Below are 15,932 nucleotides of genomic sequence, written 5' to 3' on the forward strand. Positions count from 1 at the left end.
GAGCATTCCGAATGATGTATATAATTAAGGAAAGTCAGGGAGGGGGGTGGGTGAGACAACCCGGTGGCATGCGCCGGTCAGACATGGGTCTTATGGACCTATTTGCCCGTAGGGGGGGAGGGTCTCTGAGGGAGGGTTCTCTGGGGGGTGGGAGGGAGAATACAAGGACAGGGCACAACGGTATTGAAATCTGTAGGGGATATGTTGGGCACATGATGGAAAAAGTGATAAAGCAGCATAGTTGTAAGGAAGGGAGTACTGAAATCAATACTCATACATTGTATATATCAGACCTATTGAAGATGAATTTTGTTATATTAATGAATACAAGTGAACAGGCAGTTGATGGTCCCGGGAAAATCAGAGATGACACTTAGGTTAGTAACCTGGAATGTGTGCGGCTTAAATGATGTCCAAAAAAGGTGTAAGATTACGCCAGATGAATGTAGATTTTATTTTTCTGCAAGAGACGCACATAATGAGTACGCAGGAGTACTGTCTGAATCAGCTGGGTTTTCATCTAATAGTCAGCTCTAAACAAGGGGCGAAAAATAGAGGAGTCGCTATTTTGTCAAGGAGTAAGAACTTGATACTAGGGAGAAAACTGGAGGACAAATGGGGAAGATGGGCCATGGTAGAGATAGAGATAGACGGAGTTTGGACAACAATGGTGTCAGTTTACGGATCTACGCAGGATGATCCGGAGGTATTACAGTTCCTAGATTCTGAGTTGGCTGCCTGGCCCCCGCAGGTTATTATAGGAGGAGACTTGAATATTAATGGGGCAGATGGCTTAGGAACTGGACAAAATAGGTGTTATAAAGGCCGTAAGAAAAGAGTATATAAGGCCCTTGTAGATCTCCTGTTTAATAATAATCTGAACGATGTTTGGGGGACACTTAGATCAGAACAGAAAGGATACACTTACTACTCCGCGCCACATCAAGTCTGTGTCAGGCTCGATTACTTTATGATTTCTAATAACTTGATGTCAAGAGTCAATATTGATAGGCTGCCAAGAATCTTAAGTGATCACAACCCAGTAATTCTGGCAATGAAGTTAGAAGGAGGAATAAGACCTAATCGGGTATGGACTTTTGAAAGAAGACTTCTTCTAGAAGAGGACTATGTTTCATACATGTCAAAATGGATCACCGAGTTTTTTGAACACAATAAGGAAGCACATCGGTGCGGGTTATTTGGGACGCTTTTAAGGCGGGTGTCCGGGGAGAAACATGTAGCTATAGTATTCATAAACGTAAAATGGAAGGGATCCGGCAAAGGGAGTTAGAGAGAGCCGTCTTAGAAGCCGTCTTAGAAGTAAAAGAACAACTTAATAACGGTGTTATTAGAGGGGAACCAGTTGAACAGCATATATTAGATTTAATAAAAGTTAAAAGCGAAGCTGAAGATGAACTGGCAAAAAAAGCGGCAGTAATTTATACAATCCGAAGGGAGAAGTGCTATGAATACAATGAAAAAGTTGGGCATGTACTCGCTATGCGTACCAGGCAGATAGCGGCAGCAGGGACTGTTAGGGAGATTAGAGATGGAAATGGTAATTTGCAAAAAGACCCGGAAGAGATTAGGGAAGTATTTAGGAAATTCTATCAGACCCTTTATGATTATCAATACCCCTGCAGTAAGGAAGAGATTAGGGATTATTTGGAGAATATACCAACTGAGAGGGTCTCGGATGAGGAAGCAGATAGATTAGAAACTCAATTAGATGCGGAAGAGATCAAGGAAGCTATGGGTAAACTTCCGTCAGGAAAGGCTGCTGGTCCCGATCAGATACCTCTAGAATTTTATAAAACTTTCTGGGGAGTGCTGTCTCATGAATTAACAAGAGTGATTCAATCTGCCCAGGCCGGTCAGTCTATACCAAAGTCGTGGGGGGGGGCCGACATTGTTTTAATTGTGAAAAAAGGCAAGCCGCACGACGAGCCTGGGTCATACCGCCCCATTACATTAATGAATAATGACACCAAAATATACTCAAAAGCGCTGGCAATGAGATTCGCAGAGGTGATAAGTGCCTTAGTTTGCCCTATTCAACATGGCTTTATTCCCGGTAGAGGAACGACCCACCATACTAGGAAAGTAATAACATTGCTAGATGCCGCCGAGGTCACAGGAGACCCGATGGCAGTAATGCTGTTGGACGCAGAGAAAGCGTTTGACCGGGTCTCCTGGGACTATCTGTGGTATACTTTAGCAAGAGCTGGACTCAGGGGCGGGTTTATAAAAGCATTACAAACTTTATACAAAGAACCGGTTGCGGCTTTAAGAGTCAATGGGGGCACTACGGGGCAATTTTTAATTAAAAGGGGTACACGGCAGGGGTGCCCATGCTCCCCACTATTGTTTGCTATGTATATGGACCCCCTGATCCGTAAGTTAGATCTTTGTCCAGAGATAGCTCCGATGCCAACATTGCTGGGACCTTGTAAAATATTGGCTTATGCTGATGACGTGGCGGTGATAACGCCAAACCCCACGGAGGCAACTGTTTTTATAGAAGAAGAGGCCCGGAGATTTGGACGGATATCGGGGTACGCCCTAAATGCATCCAAGACCCAGATTATTAAAAACCCAGTGACTATATGTGACGATAACCGTGTGGTTCAGGCAGGGACTTACCTCGGAATAAATATAACAGCCGATATAAATAATTTGGTAGAAAATAATATCGCTCCAATAATACGTAAAACGAAGAAGGATTTGGATCGTTATGAAAATTTACACTTATCATTAGTAGGGCGGGTCAATATTATTAAAATGATGATACTGCCAAAATTTTTGTATATATTTAGGGCAATCCCACTCTTATTTGAAAATAAATGGTTCAAGATATCTGAACAAATGATCAATCGCTTTATATGGGCTAAAGGAAAGACACGTAGGGCACTGAGATATGTCTCTTCCGCGGGAGCGCGGGGGTTGGTCTTTGCCAGATTTAAAAGTATACTACTGGGCTGCTGCATTCCAAAACATGTTGGGATTGGTTGGGGGGGCTGAGGTGGATGGATGGGATACTGTTGGTTCACTTGCTATTTATGGTTTGGTTTTGGGTAAAAACGTGGAAAATATTTTTTTGAGATTTAACGAGGAAAGTTACTACAAGAGAACAAGGTTTAAGACTATAATGGCTGCCTATAACGTCTGGAAGGGAATTTCGAAAAAGATAGGAATTGGAAAATATAACTTCTACACTAGGCTCAAAAATAACCCTTCCCTATCTAGCGTGGTCTTTTCGGGAGCTGTATTCCAAGATTGGGAGAGGCGGGGGATAAGAAAGATTGGAGACATTCAGGGCCCCCAAGGTATCTTACAATTTGTAGAACTACAGGTTCGATACGCCTTAGACACAAAACATTTCTTCAAATATCTTCAAATTAGGAGTTGTTTAATAAATAAGAGAGGAGGGCCTTCGGGGTTCGACAGAAATGTATTGATGGATATTATAGAAGCAGGCTCTGACTGCACTATAAAGAGATTCTATTCTGAGATGACAATATTAAAGAAAGACGATATGGAGAAATGGGTTAATAGGTGGTCTGAAGACTTGGATATAAATAGCGATATCTTTTCAGAGTCATTAGAGATGGGAAGAAAATTGTTGTGTGCATCATCTTTACAGGCTCAACATTATAAGACCTTATTTCATTTGTATTATACGCCTGGAAAAATCGCTCAATGGGGGGGTCTCTCGGGAACCACCTGCTTCAGATGTGGTAGCCCGGGGGCGGACCTAATACATATCTTTTCACTCTGTCCACACTTAGATAGTATAAAAAGGGATATTGAGAAATTTTTGCAGAATGCATTATCAATCACAATAGAATTAAACCCAGCGGTGATGTTATTAGGAGTCGATCTTGAGGCCCACGTGAATAATGAAAACTTTGTATTTGTAGCAATGGCCATTCTTAGACTGCTAGTGGCCTCGGTGTGGCTAGAGCTTAACCCTCCTACATATCATCAATGGTTGGGTAAGGTATTATCTATACAAAAGTTAGAATCAGCAATTTATGCGAGGAAGGGGAGAAAAGGCAAGAAACTCGGTCTGCAAATATGGGAGCCCCTCATTCGATGGAAACCAGGCCCTGATTATTGATTATTGATTTTTAGTTTCCTTTTTGGGGGGGGGGGGGGGTAAATCGAGAACGTAGTGTATAGAAGTGTACGTTTCTATTGTATATATGATTCATTTTGGTAATTCTATGTATGACTTGATATTATATATATTTTTTCCCTTCCTTGTTCTTTGCTTAAACTCCTAGTGTATATATGTATATATGAATCTGTGCTGTACTATATTGAATTCTATTGTGCCCTGTTCATGTCTTTGGGGGGAAAAGGGGGAAAAAAATTTCAATCAAAATATTCAAAAAAAAAAAAAAGGAAAAGCTGTTAGAGCGCATTAGGGCTGTGGTAGCGCACAATTAATGCACATGGTGCTTAATGACAAGCTCTAAATGACACCCAGGATTAGTCTCTTAGATCCTGATGTGTGAGGGGTTATAAATACTGCCAGATGCTCGTTCGAAAGATCAGATCCACTCTAAATCAATGGCAGTAACTTCATTGACTGAAGACTGTGGACCAGCCTTTGCTGATGCAGAATGTCCGGGGTTGCTGAGAGATCTAAAACTAAGAGGGCAGTGATCCCTCCGAAACCCTGGGCTGCACTAATGTCACTAAAGCTGATACCACAGCAGTCTCATTACATAGGCCTGCCTGAAGGCAATTGAGCTGGGCCTAGTGACTAAGAATGTTCCAATAGATTGGATAACTGGGTGTTGGTGGCTTATTGAAGACTGTTAGCTTGTACAGGTAGGAGATAATTAGGACAAAAGTTCGAAATGCCACAAGGTATTGTATGAGGGTTCTTTAAAAAACGGAATAACTATAGCTTGTGACAGTCTGAAATGCAAAATGTGGCAAAGGACATCTGTTCTGATTATTGTAAAGAATAGGGAAAGCTGTCCGAAAGTTTTTTGATGTACAGGAGAACCCAGTTTTATTGTAGATACAGAATCTGTGACCGTCTGTTGGAATGGAGGGCGGGGGACATAATCGGAGGAAATGACACCTGCATTTTGGTAAGTTCAGAATTGAAAAAAAAAATTGTTTGCTTCAGGTACGAAATATTTTGTCACAGGTAATTTTAAAATTGACTTTTGAGTGGTTCGGAGTCTTAAATTGCACTGCGGCATTGATTAACATTGGCAGTTTGTGCTTTTTAGCACTATGTAATTTCAAACTTTAAAAATGAATGTCTCCAGTTTCCCTTATTGCTTTTTTGTCAAAGTTTACTCTTCTTTTTTTTTTTTTTTTTTTTTTTTTTTTTTTTTTTTTCCTAATTTGCTTTGGGTTTTCTTCTTTGGCATTTTGACTTTACTGTTTTGGTAATGCATAAATACTCTACACATTGCCATAAATTAAGCCTGTCGGCTCGGTGTCCTGGCTATATCAATGTTAATTTAGTGACTTTGAGGGTTCACCCTGACGAGTTTGGATTATTTCTTGGTGAGTAGTTGTCCACCCTTAATAATAATCCAGTGTATTACAATATGTTAATGCCTTTGCGATTAGTTAAAATTATTCCTCTGCTAGAAGTGAGAAAGCCATGTAGAAACAGCCAACTAGTTTTGCAAGAGTATTACTCACACATGTACTGTAGAGGAATGTAAAAAAACAAAAGCGATTTGTATTCACACAGGTCTATTTTCACGAAATGACAGACTGTCTTCGAACTGGGACCTGTTCTGGGATGATGGCCCTGTGTGTTTTAGTTGAGCTATTTAGCTGCTCTTAAATTCAGAATTTATTTAAAATCAATGTTTTCTGAGCCTTTAAAACGGAATTGCGGGAATAAGAACCTCCTCCTGGCATAGTTTTCTCGAGCAGGCAACCTTCAGTGTACCTTGTGTCTGACCTGGACAGTTCTGCGTTTGCTTCCGGAGGGAATTTCTTTAACCGCTCCCATGCTGATGACTAGCTCAGCTCGTCATCAGCCACGGTGCTCGTGTGCTGATGACGAGCTGAGCTAGTCATGGCCGTTAGAACGCTCACACGCGGGGATAATTCCCCTGCTGTGCTGAGCGTTCTAAGGAACGGGCGTGGCCGTGACGAGCTCAGCTAGTCATCAGCACACGAGCACCGTGGCCGATGACGAGCTGAGCTCGTCATCAGCACCGGGGCGCTGTGCGCGCCCCCACCGCCCCCCAGCACAGCAGGGGAATAACCCCTGCAGCGAAGGGGTTAAATGAAATCAGAGTCCAACTATTAGAAGTCCAATATGGCAAACTGTGATTAAGACTGGATAGTTTTTAAACAGCTGCAACAAACTTCTGCCAGAATGGAAATTACTGCGTCAAGGAGGCTGGAAATGTGAATCCAATATTAACCCCTTCGCTTCTCATGACGAGCTCAGCTCGTCATGAGGCACAGTGGAGCTGTGCTTATGACGAGCTGAGCTCGTCATGAACAATGGAGCTCTCCAAAGATCAGCACAGGAGGGGAAAACCATTAGCAGCCAAGGTGTTAAGCTGTTGCTGTGCAAGGCTGCACGAAAAAACCCTGACCCCTAGAGGTGAAAGGACACACTGATTGTGGGTTTCGTCTTGAAAGATGATGTAAACCTATTATTTCATGGCTATGTCCTCAATTAAGTTGGACCACCTTTAGTGAGGATCACTTTTGTAGGACGTCTAAATATTTTTCCTTGCGAGTTGTTGGGTGGATAGATCTGTCAAAGTAAATGCTCTTGCATGACAGTCTGAAAGGGTTTATTGATCAAAGAAAAATGAAATCTGAGACTCCGTTATCCAGTCAGCCAGTGTATCCCAAACAAACTGTTAGAGCATGCTCAACAAGCAAATACAAAGCGCATATTTATAGACGTGGACGCACAAGTTAGCAATGAAGAACACGTAATAGTCTTCAAACACCTATATGTTTCGTTTGTTTGGTCATGAGTAAGAAGCCTATCTTGATAGTGGAATAACTGTGTACATGTTTCAGCTGAGCAAGGTAATCCATACTTTCTTGTCCGAGGAAACAAGATGTGAAAAAGAGACTGGAATCGTCAGACTGACACTTCTTTTTATAGGCTTTTTGCTAGAATTAGTAGAAAACATGGCTGATGCAAATTACAGTTATTTAATTGAAAATTATATTTAACACCATTCAAAAGACCTTTATCAATAAAAGAGGCCAGATTTTTATAGTATGAGCTACCTTTTGCTTCCAGAGAAAAACTGTGTGTACCGTAGGAAATGGTGTGCAGTTGCCATAGATAACTTTGCGACTAAATTGGTTTCCATAATATCATGGATCTTCAAACAATACAGTTTTCTCGGCCATCCTGTACTTTTGACTTTCTGGTCTTCTGGCATCATTGCCCCCTTGATACACAGCAGTCCTGGGTTTGGCTACACTCTTGCCTCAGGGCCGTTTTGCTCTGGTGCCATTTTGTGATGGTACTCTGAGTAGCTGTCTGTCCTGCCCTAACAGGCCTGAGGCCTTCTGATATGCCATTGGGTTACCTTGATGTTGAAGTACTGTCTTGAAATCCAAGGCTTTGCTAAATGGCTCAGACCCTCTTCGGGAACTTTGAGGCTCTGCTATACTTGTTCTCCTATCTGGTGTGGATACCAGTCCTACTCAAAGGGCTTTGAACCTCAGCTCTGCAATGACTGTTTACATTTTTAGGTCTTGCGACCTATCAATGCGCGCAAGCGCATTGAGCGGAGCGAGAATTCATGTCCTCAAAATCCTCGTCAAACCAAGGGCTTTTTGCTGCGGTTTTCATCAAGTTCACGTGAATCACGTGACCAAACAAGCACGCGCATTCACGGCCGCACAGCACATCAAAGGGCTTCGCCCAGCGTGCGCTCTGCGGCTTCTCCTCCCCTAACACGCTTCTCCTCCCCTAATTAATCATGGCTGGCCGGCCGGCCGTACTTTCAGTTTCACCCATCCCACCCTCCTTGCACTCTTTATCCTTCCCGTCATACTCTGTTGGTTCCCTTTTATTCGCCTGTATGCTCAGTTCTTTTGCTACCCTTGAATTGTTTGATTTACATTGACATAGCCCTATACACTCATCATAGCCACCTTAATCTCCCCGTCATTCACTCTCCCTCCAACCCTCCCCCTCCTTCCTTCTCCTCTCTTACAACCTCCATCTCAGCGGAGAGGGAAGATGAAAGGTTCCTCTCATCCCAGGACCAGCGTCCATCCTCTCACACACCCTCACCTTCGTTTTTTGTCTGCGCACCAGCTCATGCTTTCCTCCTTTCTGCCCATCCTCTCTTCCCATGCACTCTTTTCGACATTCGACATTCATTCTCGCGGACAGTCACACCCACCCTGCCACTATCTATCTCCTCATTCACCTTAAATCCCCATCCCCATCCCTCGCCGTTATCCTACCCAATCTTCACCCAGTTACATTCTTTTCGTTGTGACATTCTCATATGCCTCTTGTCCCCACCCTGATTGCCCTATATCATCCCCTTGATTATCCATCTAGTCGCCGATACATAGTCTGTTGCTGCCAAGGAAACAGTTTATAAAGTCAATGCACACCACTTCGTTTTCGGTAATTTAGTATTTGGATTTATCCAAAAGTACCTGACTTTTTAGGTTGATGAGGCGACACACAAATGGTTACAACGTTGGTACTATTGCGTTATCGTCCACAAAATTCCCTTTTAATCCAGTCTTTCTAAATCTCCCCGCTTCAAGATTTGGGAGCCATCTGCTTTATTGTCACCACCAAGCTTTTTTCAGTATTGGAATTTTCACCAAGTGATCGCTATAGTACTTTAGTCGCATTAGGAAAAGGAAAGCAACAAAAGAAATACAACTCCTAGAATGAGTTATATTGCTACTCATAAATCCCCACTGGACTCTGTCGATGGAGACCTGGAGTGAGGTGAACAATCGGTATATACCACGCCATCTTCCCATTAGCCTCCTAAATAAGTTTGGGTTGGCCAGTTGAGGTATTCTATGAAGCTGTTTTAATAATATTACTTTTGACAGCCGCCCTTCACATTTTACTTTGTGCTAATTGGGGCTGCAGAAAGTTCACCCATTCTAAGATGGCCGCATAATTCAACCAATCTGGTGACTCCCTGATAGCACGTGACACTGGACGCTGTAAAGGGAGAGGCTTGCGACGCATGCAGATTTGGCGTGTTATCGGCCTTGACCTCGTGCACAACCATTTCTCAACACGTTAGCCATGTAGGTCTCTGCAGCACCTTAAGCCTGTGCCCTTGCAATGCATCGTTTCCATGCTTGACACAAGATGTATGCCCTAGTGTTGTCCTGATAGATTGCTGCTGCCTGCCTTAATAACCCATGGGTGATGGCTGGCCATTTGCCTGTTACTGCTCTTTGCAGGCCTGGGCTGTTTATGTACCTGCAGAGGGCTAGTCTCTCTCTTTCCCTCTTTCCCTCTTTCTCTCTTTCTCTCTTTCTCTCTCTTTCTCTCTGTCTGTCTCTGTCTCTCTGTCTGTCTCTGTCTCTCTGTCTCTCTGTCTCTCTGTCTCTCTGTCTCTCTGTCTCTCTGTCTCTCTGTCTCTCTGTCTCTCTGTCTGTGTCTCTCTGTCTGTCTCTGTCTGTCTCTCTCTCTCTGTCTCTTTCTTTCTCTCTCTCTCTTTGTCTGTCTCTCTGTCTGTCTCTTTCTCGCTCTCTCTCTCTTTCTCTCTCTGTCTCTCTGTCTGTCTCTTTCTCTCTCTCTCTCTCTGTCTCTCTTTCGCTCTCTCTCTTGGTTTCCTTCTTTCTCTTTCTTTCTCTTTGTTTCCTTCTCTCTTTCTCTTTGTTTCCTTCTGTCTTTCACTTTCTCTTTCTCTTTCTTTCACTTTCTCTCTTTCTCTTTCTTTCACTTTCTCTCTTTCTCTTTCCTTCTTTCTTTCACTTTCTCTCTTTCTCTTTCCTTCTTTCTTTCACTTTCTCTCTTTCTCTTTCCTTCTTTCTTTCACTTTCTCTCTTTCCTTCTTTCTTTCACTTTCTCTCTTTCTCTTTCCTTCTTTCTTTCACTTTCTCTTTCACTTTCTCTCTTTCTCTTTCCTTCACTTTCTCTCTTTCTCTTTCCTTCACTTTCTCTCTTTCTCTTTCCTTCTTTCTTTCACTTTCTCTTTCTTTCACTTTCTCTCTCCCTCTTTCTGTCTTTCTCTTTCTCTCTCCCTCTTTCTCTCTTTCTCATTCTTTCGCTCTCTCTCCTTTCTCGCTCTCTCCTTTCTCGCTCTCTCTCCTTTCTCGCTCTCTCCTTTCTCTCTTTACTTTCAGTGGTCGTGCAGACTATGCAACAGGGCTAGTAATCTGTGCACCAGGAGACATGCAGTCGAACCACAGGCATGCCACTGTCTAAAGCAAATGTGTTAACGCCTAGTGGTGGGAAGGGAGCACGAGGTCACCCCAACTATTATAAAATCCAAAACTCTTGAGTATCAGGCCTCAATCACCATGCAAGCTCTCCGTTGTTTGACGGTTCTAGTGATGCCGACTGTACCTTAAATTTCACAGATTAGAGTATCCACTAGATTAAGTGTTTTTAGGTGCATGGAATGGAAGAAACACCCCAGCAGTTCATAAAGTGGGGACCTTTTAATCCTAAGCCCCTGTATCCCTTCATCAGCTTCCTCCTTTTCCTAAGGAAGGTAGGTCTATTCCTACGAGTGGCTCCTAATGTTGTCCCTGCCTATAACAACGCAGTTCATATTCCACCCTAGAGCACTTCATTCTGTCTACAGCTTACCCTGATGGGTCAGAGGACAGTATTGGTAAACCATGTGTAAGCCTGTGAAAGAGGTTTACATTTGTTCTGTAGCTAAAATGAAAACCAGCTCAGAACGTTTCAAGCATGATGCCTTATACGGCTTCTAAATTGTGCACAGAGTTAAAAATTAGTGGCAGTGATGTGCTCAGTTAAATGAATGGCCAACATGTTCCTCTGCTTCCGTGTACTTTACAGCTTTATTAGGCCTGTTAAAAACTGACATTTTTCCTTATAAGTGCATTCTAGAGGTCAGGACGTGGTTACTCATGGACTGAAATATTATTATTATTATTATTATTATTATTATTATTAATATTACAGCTACCCGGAGGTTTCCCGGTGCCCTCGGACCTACGCAGAAAAAGAAAGAAAACATTATTGGTTAAATAACCACGTTTTAATATCTTTGCGAAAGTTCTTATAGATGGTTTCATGCCGAAGTGGCGTGGTGAGTGAATTCCATAGTGAGGGGTGCCAGATAAAACAGGCACTGGCGTTGCCAATAGGTCTCGCAGTAGTGAAGTTGGAGCTATTACAATTGCAAATAACAATGCCTTTTATTTTTGGTTTCATTTTAAAAACATAAAGGGCTTTGTCATTTACAAAACCAATAGCTCCAACTTTCCTAATGCGAGACCTATTGGCAACTCCAGTGCTTGTTACATTGCTGTCCTCACTCGTATGAAGAACAAATCTATTTTTTTGCCATTTGAAGTCTGCACAGGCTCCAGCACGATCTGTTTCCCTGTCAGAAACCACATTAATTTGATGTGTTTGAGTTTTTATGACCAGAAAAATAAAAATATTGCCTTTAAAAGGCGTGTTGTATCTGGAGAAGTTGCTTTCTATTTGATAATGTTTTAAGACTTCTCTCTTTCTACATGCAAACACGTTCTAGTTCAGTGTTTGAGTATTAATGAAGATCTTATTGAACTGTGTTTCCAATTTGTCACTGTATGATGTTTCGTGTTAACCCGGATTTCTCACTGTGGCAAGAAAGTATGTTATGCACTTACCATGTCTGTACCCAGTGCAGTTTCCAACACAGCATTTCTTGAACTGTTGACTTACTCAGGCTACTAAAATTGGTTTCATATTACCCAGTCCCCCTCGCAGAACTGCTATAGGTGTTTGTTTTTATTTGTATTTTGTTTAAAGGTGCTTATGGTTTTTCTTTGTCCTCCTGAGATTTGTTATATGTCTTGCACTGACTCCTAATACACAGCCACACAAAAACCTAACCAACGAGAGAGTTGGAATTTGATTTAGGGTGGAAGACCCTAGGAGAAATAGACTTAATGACACGGTGATACAGCTGAAAAACAGGTGGGGGCACAGGAGACTAAACTTGCTGAAATGGGTTTGGAAAATGCTGTGGAGGTGCACCACTAGAGATTGGGAAATTTAGAAACTGTACAGACGATATAAGAAAGACAAACAAGGAGACACTTGCACTTGGTTCATTACTACTGTATATGTACGGATACTGGGATGAAGAGGAGAAAATGGAGTGAGGAGACTGACCGGGAAGGGGAAGTCTGTCTGACCAGAGAAACTGGGAAGAGACACGAAAACTAGAACTAAAGGATGCTGTGTTTACAACACATTTTAAGCATGGATGGTGGAACACCACCATCCTGATCACAGGGGTTGGGGGACACAGGGAGATAATGGGAACTTGCAAGGAAGATCCTCACTGGGAATTTTGATAAGACCCAACATATGGGTCTGGTCTACAGGAAAACCCATTATATGTTAATGGCAGGTGCAAAAGTACACAATATAAATTCCCTGCAAACTAACACTGTGGTACTTAGTTGGGACTTGAAACTAATGCGTTGCTTCTTCTCTCCAGTCAACTCCCACTGGACCCGAGGGAATTGCCTGTAGATGCAGCTACCTGTCAGATTAGCAGAATTGGTGAGAATCAATAAGCAATCGATAAACTGCGTGAAATGTGCTTCTTTTAGAGGTTGAGGCTTCCATGACCCATTTGAAGGCTCAGCAGTTTGTAGGGCTTCAAGGGCATAGGGTTGAATGGAGGTGATACAGGCTTAATGACTTTAGCTCCGAACTGCAGGCAAGACTTCTCATTGTTTAGGTTCTATGATTGTTACTCCCCTGGCCGTGCTATGTCATTGTCATTGTGTAAAGAAACACTTGCCCTAGCCATTTGAAAAAATAAAAATGAATAAATGCGTTTCTCAAAGTCCCCTCTGCTGCTGACCAATCACTACTGTGACCATTCAGGCATTTTCGATGGGGGAGAGGGGGCATTGGAACCTACTGGTACTTGGTTTCTTAACATTGATTTTTGTCATGCTGTCAATTCCCCCATGTGTACCTTGCTGAAATCTGGTGCTAGCGATGTGGAATGCCTTGTTTTAGAAACACTCAAGATAAAATGTTGTTTTCGTTCTTTTCAGATCGCCAGGCCTGGATCCATCCCTCGTGCTCATTGGTCCCGATAAGAACAAGGTGCACTTTATCCCGACGGGCTCTGCGTTCTGCCCAATAAGCCTGGGCAAGCCTCTCTTGCCCAATGTAAACTTTCTTTTGCGAAGCTTTCCATCTCAAGGTAGCTCTGGGACAGGACAGGCCAGGGGGCCATCTCCTTACGTTGACTCTATTCATGACCCAGATTCGGGTGCTTTTGGTGAAGCTTCAGCTCACCGCTGGAGTCCTAGCCAGGCTGCTGAGGGTGGTGCCTTCCATAGCTCATTGGTAGTGTGAGGAGCGGTTGCCTCAATTCTTCTCTCCATGATCGCTATGGAGGTGCAGACCTATGCCTTAAAGTGCAAAGATGTAGAGAACGCTCATTCTGTGACGGCAGCTTGCTCTGTGGGACAGGTGTTAAAAACCGTTTGTCCATTTTAGGTCACAAAGCCATCTTCCCTAAGTGCATTTGCCACTGTTTTCTCTTTGGTACATATAGCTCAGTCACAACTTGTGTCTTCCTCTGTAAGGCTGATTTGAGATTCCAAGTGAGAATCTTCTTCGGGCCTTTAATGGTGGGGCTATGCTTGATCCACTGTCAACATCTTATCCTCTAGTTTAGTGCTTTTGGTGATCTAGCCCTCCAACAGACAAACAGTATGCACTAAGAGGTAGACAAGACCAAGCCATGTCCCTCCAATGCCATACGCCCAGTGCCAGAGAATGGGTTATTGAAGGCAGGATGGTTGAGGTGGCAACAGTGAAGCGACTGGGTTACCAGTGCATGTGAAGGTGACATTTGCTCTAACATGGCTTATTGGTATGGTTAGATTTGCTGGCCTCTTTGGTACAGTGTCATGTGGGCTTGAAGGGTAGGAATTACACGTTCTGCACTTGCAGGTGACGGTATTGTTCTTCCAAACTGCCTGTTGCATACACTATAAAGGTTACTCGGAAACCCGTTAGTGTGCTCTTGACTGAGGAATGTAATGCTTGCAGTCTGCCTCTGTCCTGCTGGGCCTCTTGTGTAATGCAAAGGAGAAATCGCCACACAATAGCCAACGAATGGATTATCCAGTCTCTAGAAAACAGCACTTGGGTTGCTCATTTTGAATATCCAATGGGACAGTGGCATCTGGACTCAGTTGGGTCTGCTCCTTGAGTAGGCAAAAAAAAATACTTTCTGCCCTCCCAGTGCAGGTGGTTAACAACAAGAAATATAAACACATTGTGTCCCAAAAGAAACATGCCATCTTGGTTTAGTACTTGAAAATGTGCTGTTTTGAAGGGGCCCTAATAGTGCTGCTGATGAATGTACTCGGGCTCAACCGAGAATCGACTTAACATTTCTACAAACATCAGAAGAGGAATCTCCTTTTTTCTTTTGTGTTTTTTTTGCTGTGATTATTGTGCATAATTTAATAAAGATTCCTATATCTGGTCTGTGTATGCTTTTATTATTTTGCAAATTAATAGTTAGAGCTGTAGTATGTTGGGAGTTTATTGGTGCTTTGAAGATGTTTGGTGGCCCAGGGGGTAGTGCATCTCTATCCCATTCCCTGAGCACATTTAACACAGAGCGGATTATACCCACCTCTTATTGCCAGTGGGGTTCTCCTCGCGTATCTATACTCACCCACTTTTTCCCATACCATTGGTCCTTTGCTGCTGCCCACTACTTTGCTATGTACATGCACCATACCTACCCCTGCTAAGTTTGCACATTCCCTGTGTGCTGAAAAAATCTAATATCGTCTGTTATAGGACAGACTTTACCCACTGTGATAAAACTACTCTGCGAGCCCACGTAGCCCTATGCGCAGGTATACTTGTTTTCCCCGCTCACAGTACGATACTCCACCTACTCACTGTGGCTGTCCACCACTTTCCTATGTATACCTATCGCATCAACTGCTATAGTAAATCATACTGCCAACTTGCTACTGATTTAAATCGCACCTTGTTTCCACCAAATGCTATAGTGTTGCCACCCACAACTGTGCTTAAAACAACCCACTGTGCTAAGCCCCACAAACTGTGCAAGTGCCTTACTATGCTAGTGAATATGCCAGTACCCAAAATTCCACTCATTAATATTCCGAATCACCAAAAAAAGACTAAGGGTTTTTCATCAGTTGGAATGGAACTGGTACTTAACAAATCTTAATAATGGGAATGTCAAGTTCTTGGGGCTGTTTCTGGTGGCAATGCTGTTTTAGTTTAGTTTTTGGTGGGGGTTATAGCATCTGATGATTAATGGAGGAGTCATCTAATAAGGATGGTGGAGGTTGATCTAAATGACCCAAAGTGACTGGACACTAATGAATAAGGCAGATTGATGTAAGCGGGTTGCAGTGCCTGGTGATCTGTTTTGGCTGTTTAAAGAAAACGTTTAAGTTGCTGCCAGACACCCAGATCTTCAAATCCTTAAAGGATCCACAAAAACTGTGTTAGAAATAAATGGTCTCTTTTTCAATCGGACTTATTTTTCAAATGTCTATCTGCTGAAGAATCGAGGATCTGCAAATCCTGTATAGTAGTCTTTGCTGCACAAAAAGCAAAGTTTCCTATGGGAGTTAAATTAGAAACTCCCATATTTAGACATCCCTCTTTTTCTCTCCACTAGTCAAATGCAGACGAAATGCAACATTCAGAAGCGTAGTCATTTATGCCATTTGATTGTGAATTAGTGTGC

At 42.8% G+C, this 15,932-nt stretch overlaps 1 protein-coding gene across 3 annotated transcripts in view; it reads left to right on the forward strand.

Annotated features, from left to right (window-relative positions):
- Window positions 1-14,678, forward strand: part of FAM117A (family with sequence similarity 117 member A) — a 120,838-nt gene extending 106,160 nt beyond the window's left edge. For 2 of the 3 annotated variants that reach the window (XM_086923980.1, XM_086923979.1), the window contains exon 8: window positions 13,228-14,678. In XM_086923980.1, the coding sequence (XP_086780106.1) occupies window positions 13,228-13,534 (307 nt within the window). In that variant the 3' untranslated portion in view covers window positions 13,535-14,678. Of the gene's footprint in view, window positions 1-12,656; window positions 12,751-13,227 lie in introns of those variants that run through there. The other variant, XM_086923982.1, reaches the window with a different exon arrangement.
- The last annotated feature ends 1,254 nt before the right edge of the window (window positions 14,679-15,932 follow it).

Source organism: Lissotriton vulgaris, chromosome 5, assembly GCF_964263255.1.
Source record: "Lissotriton vulgaris chromosome 5, aLisVul1.2, whole genome shotgun sequence".
Lineage (NCBI taxonomy): Eukaryota > Metazoa > Chordata > Amphibia > Caudata > Salamandridae > Lissotriton > Lissotriton vulgaris.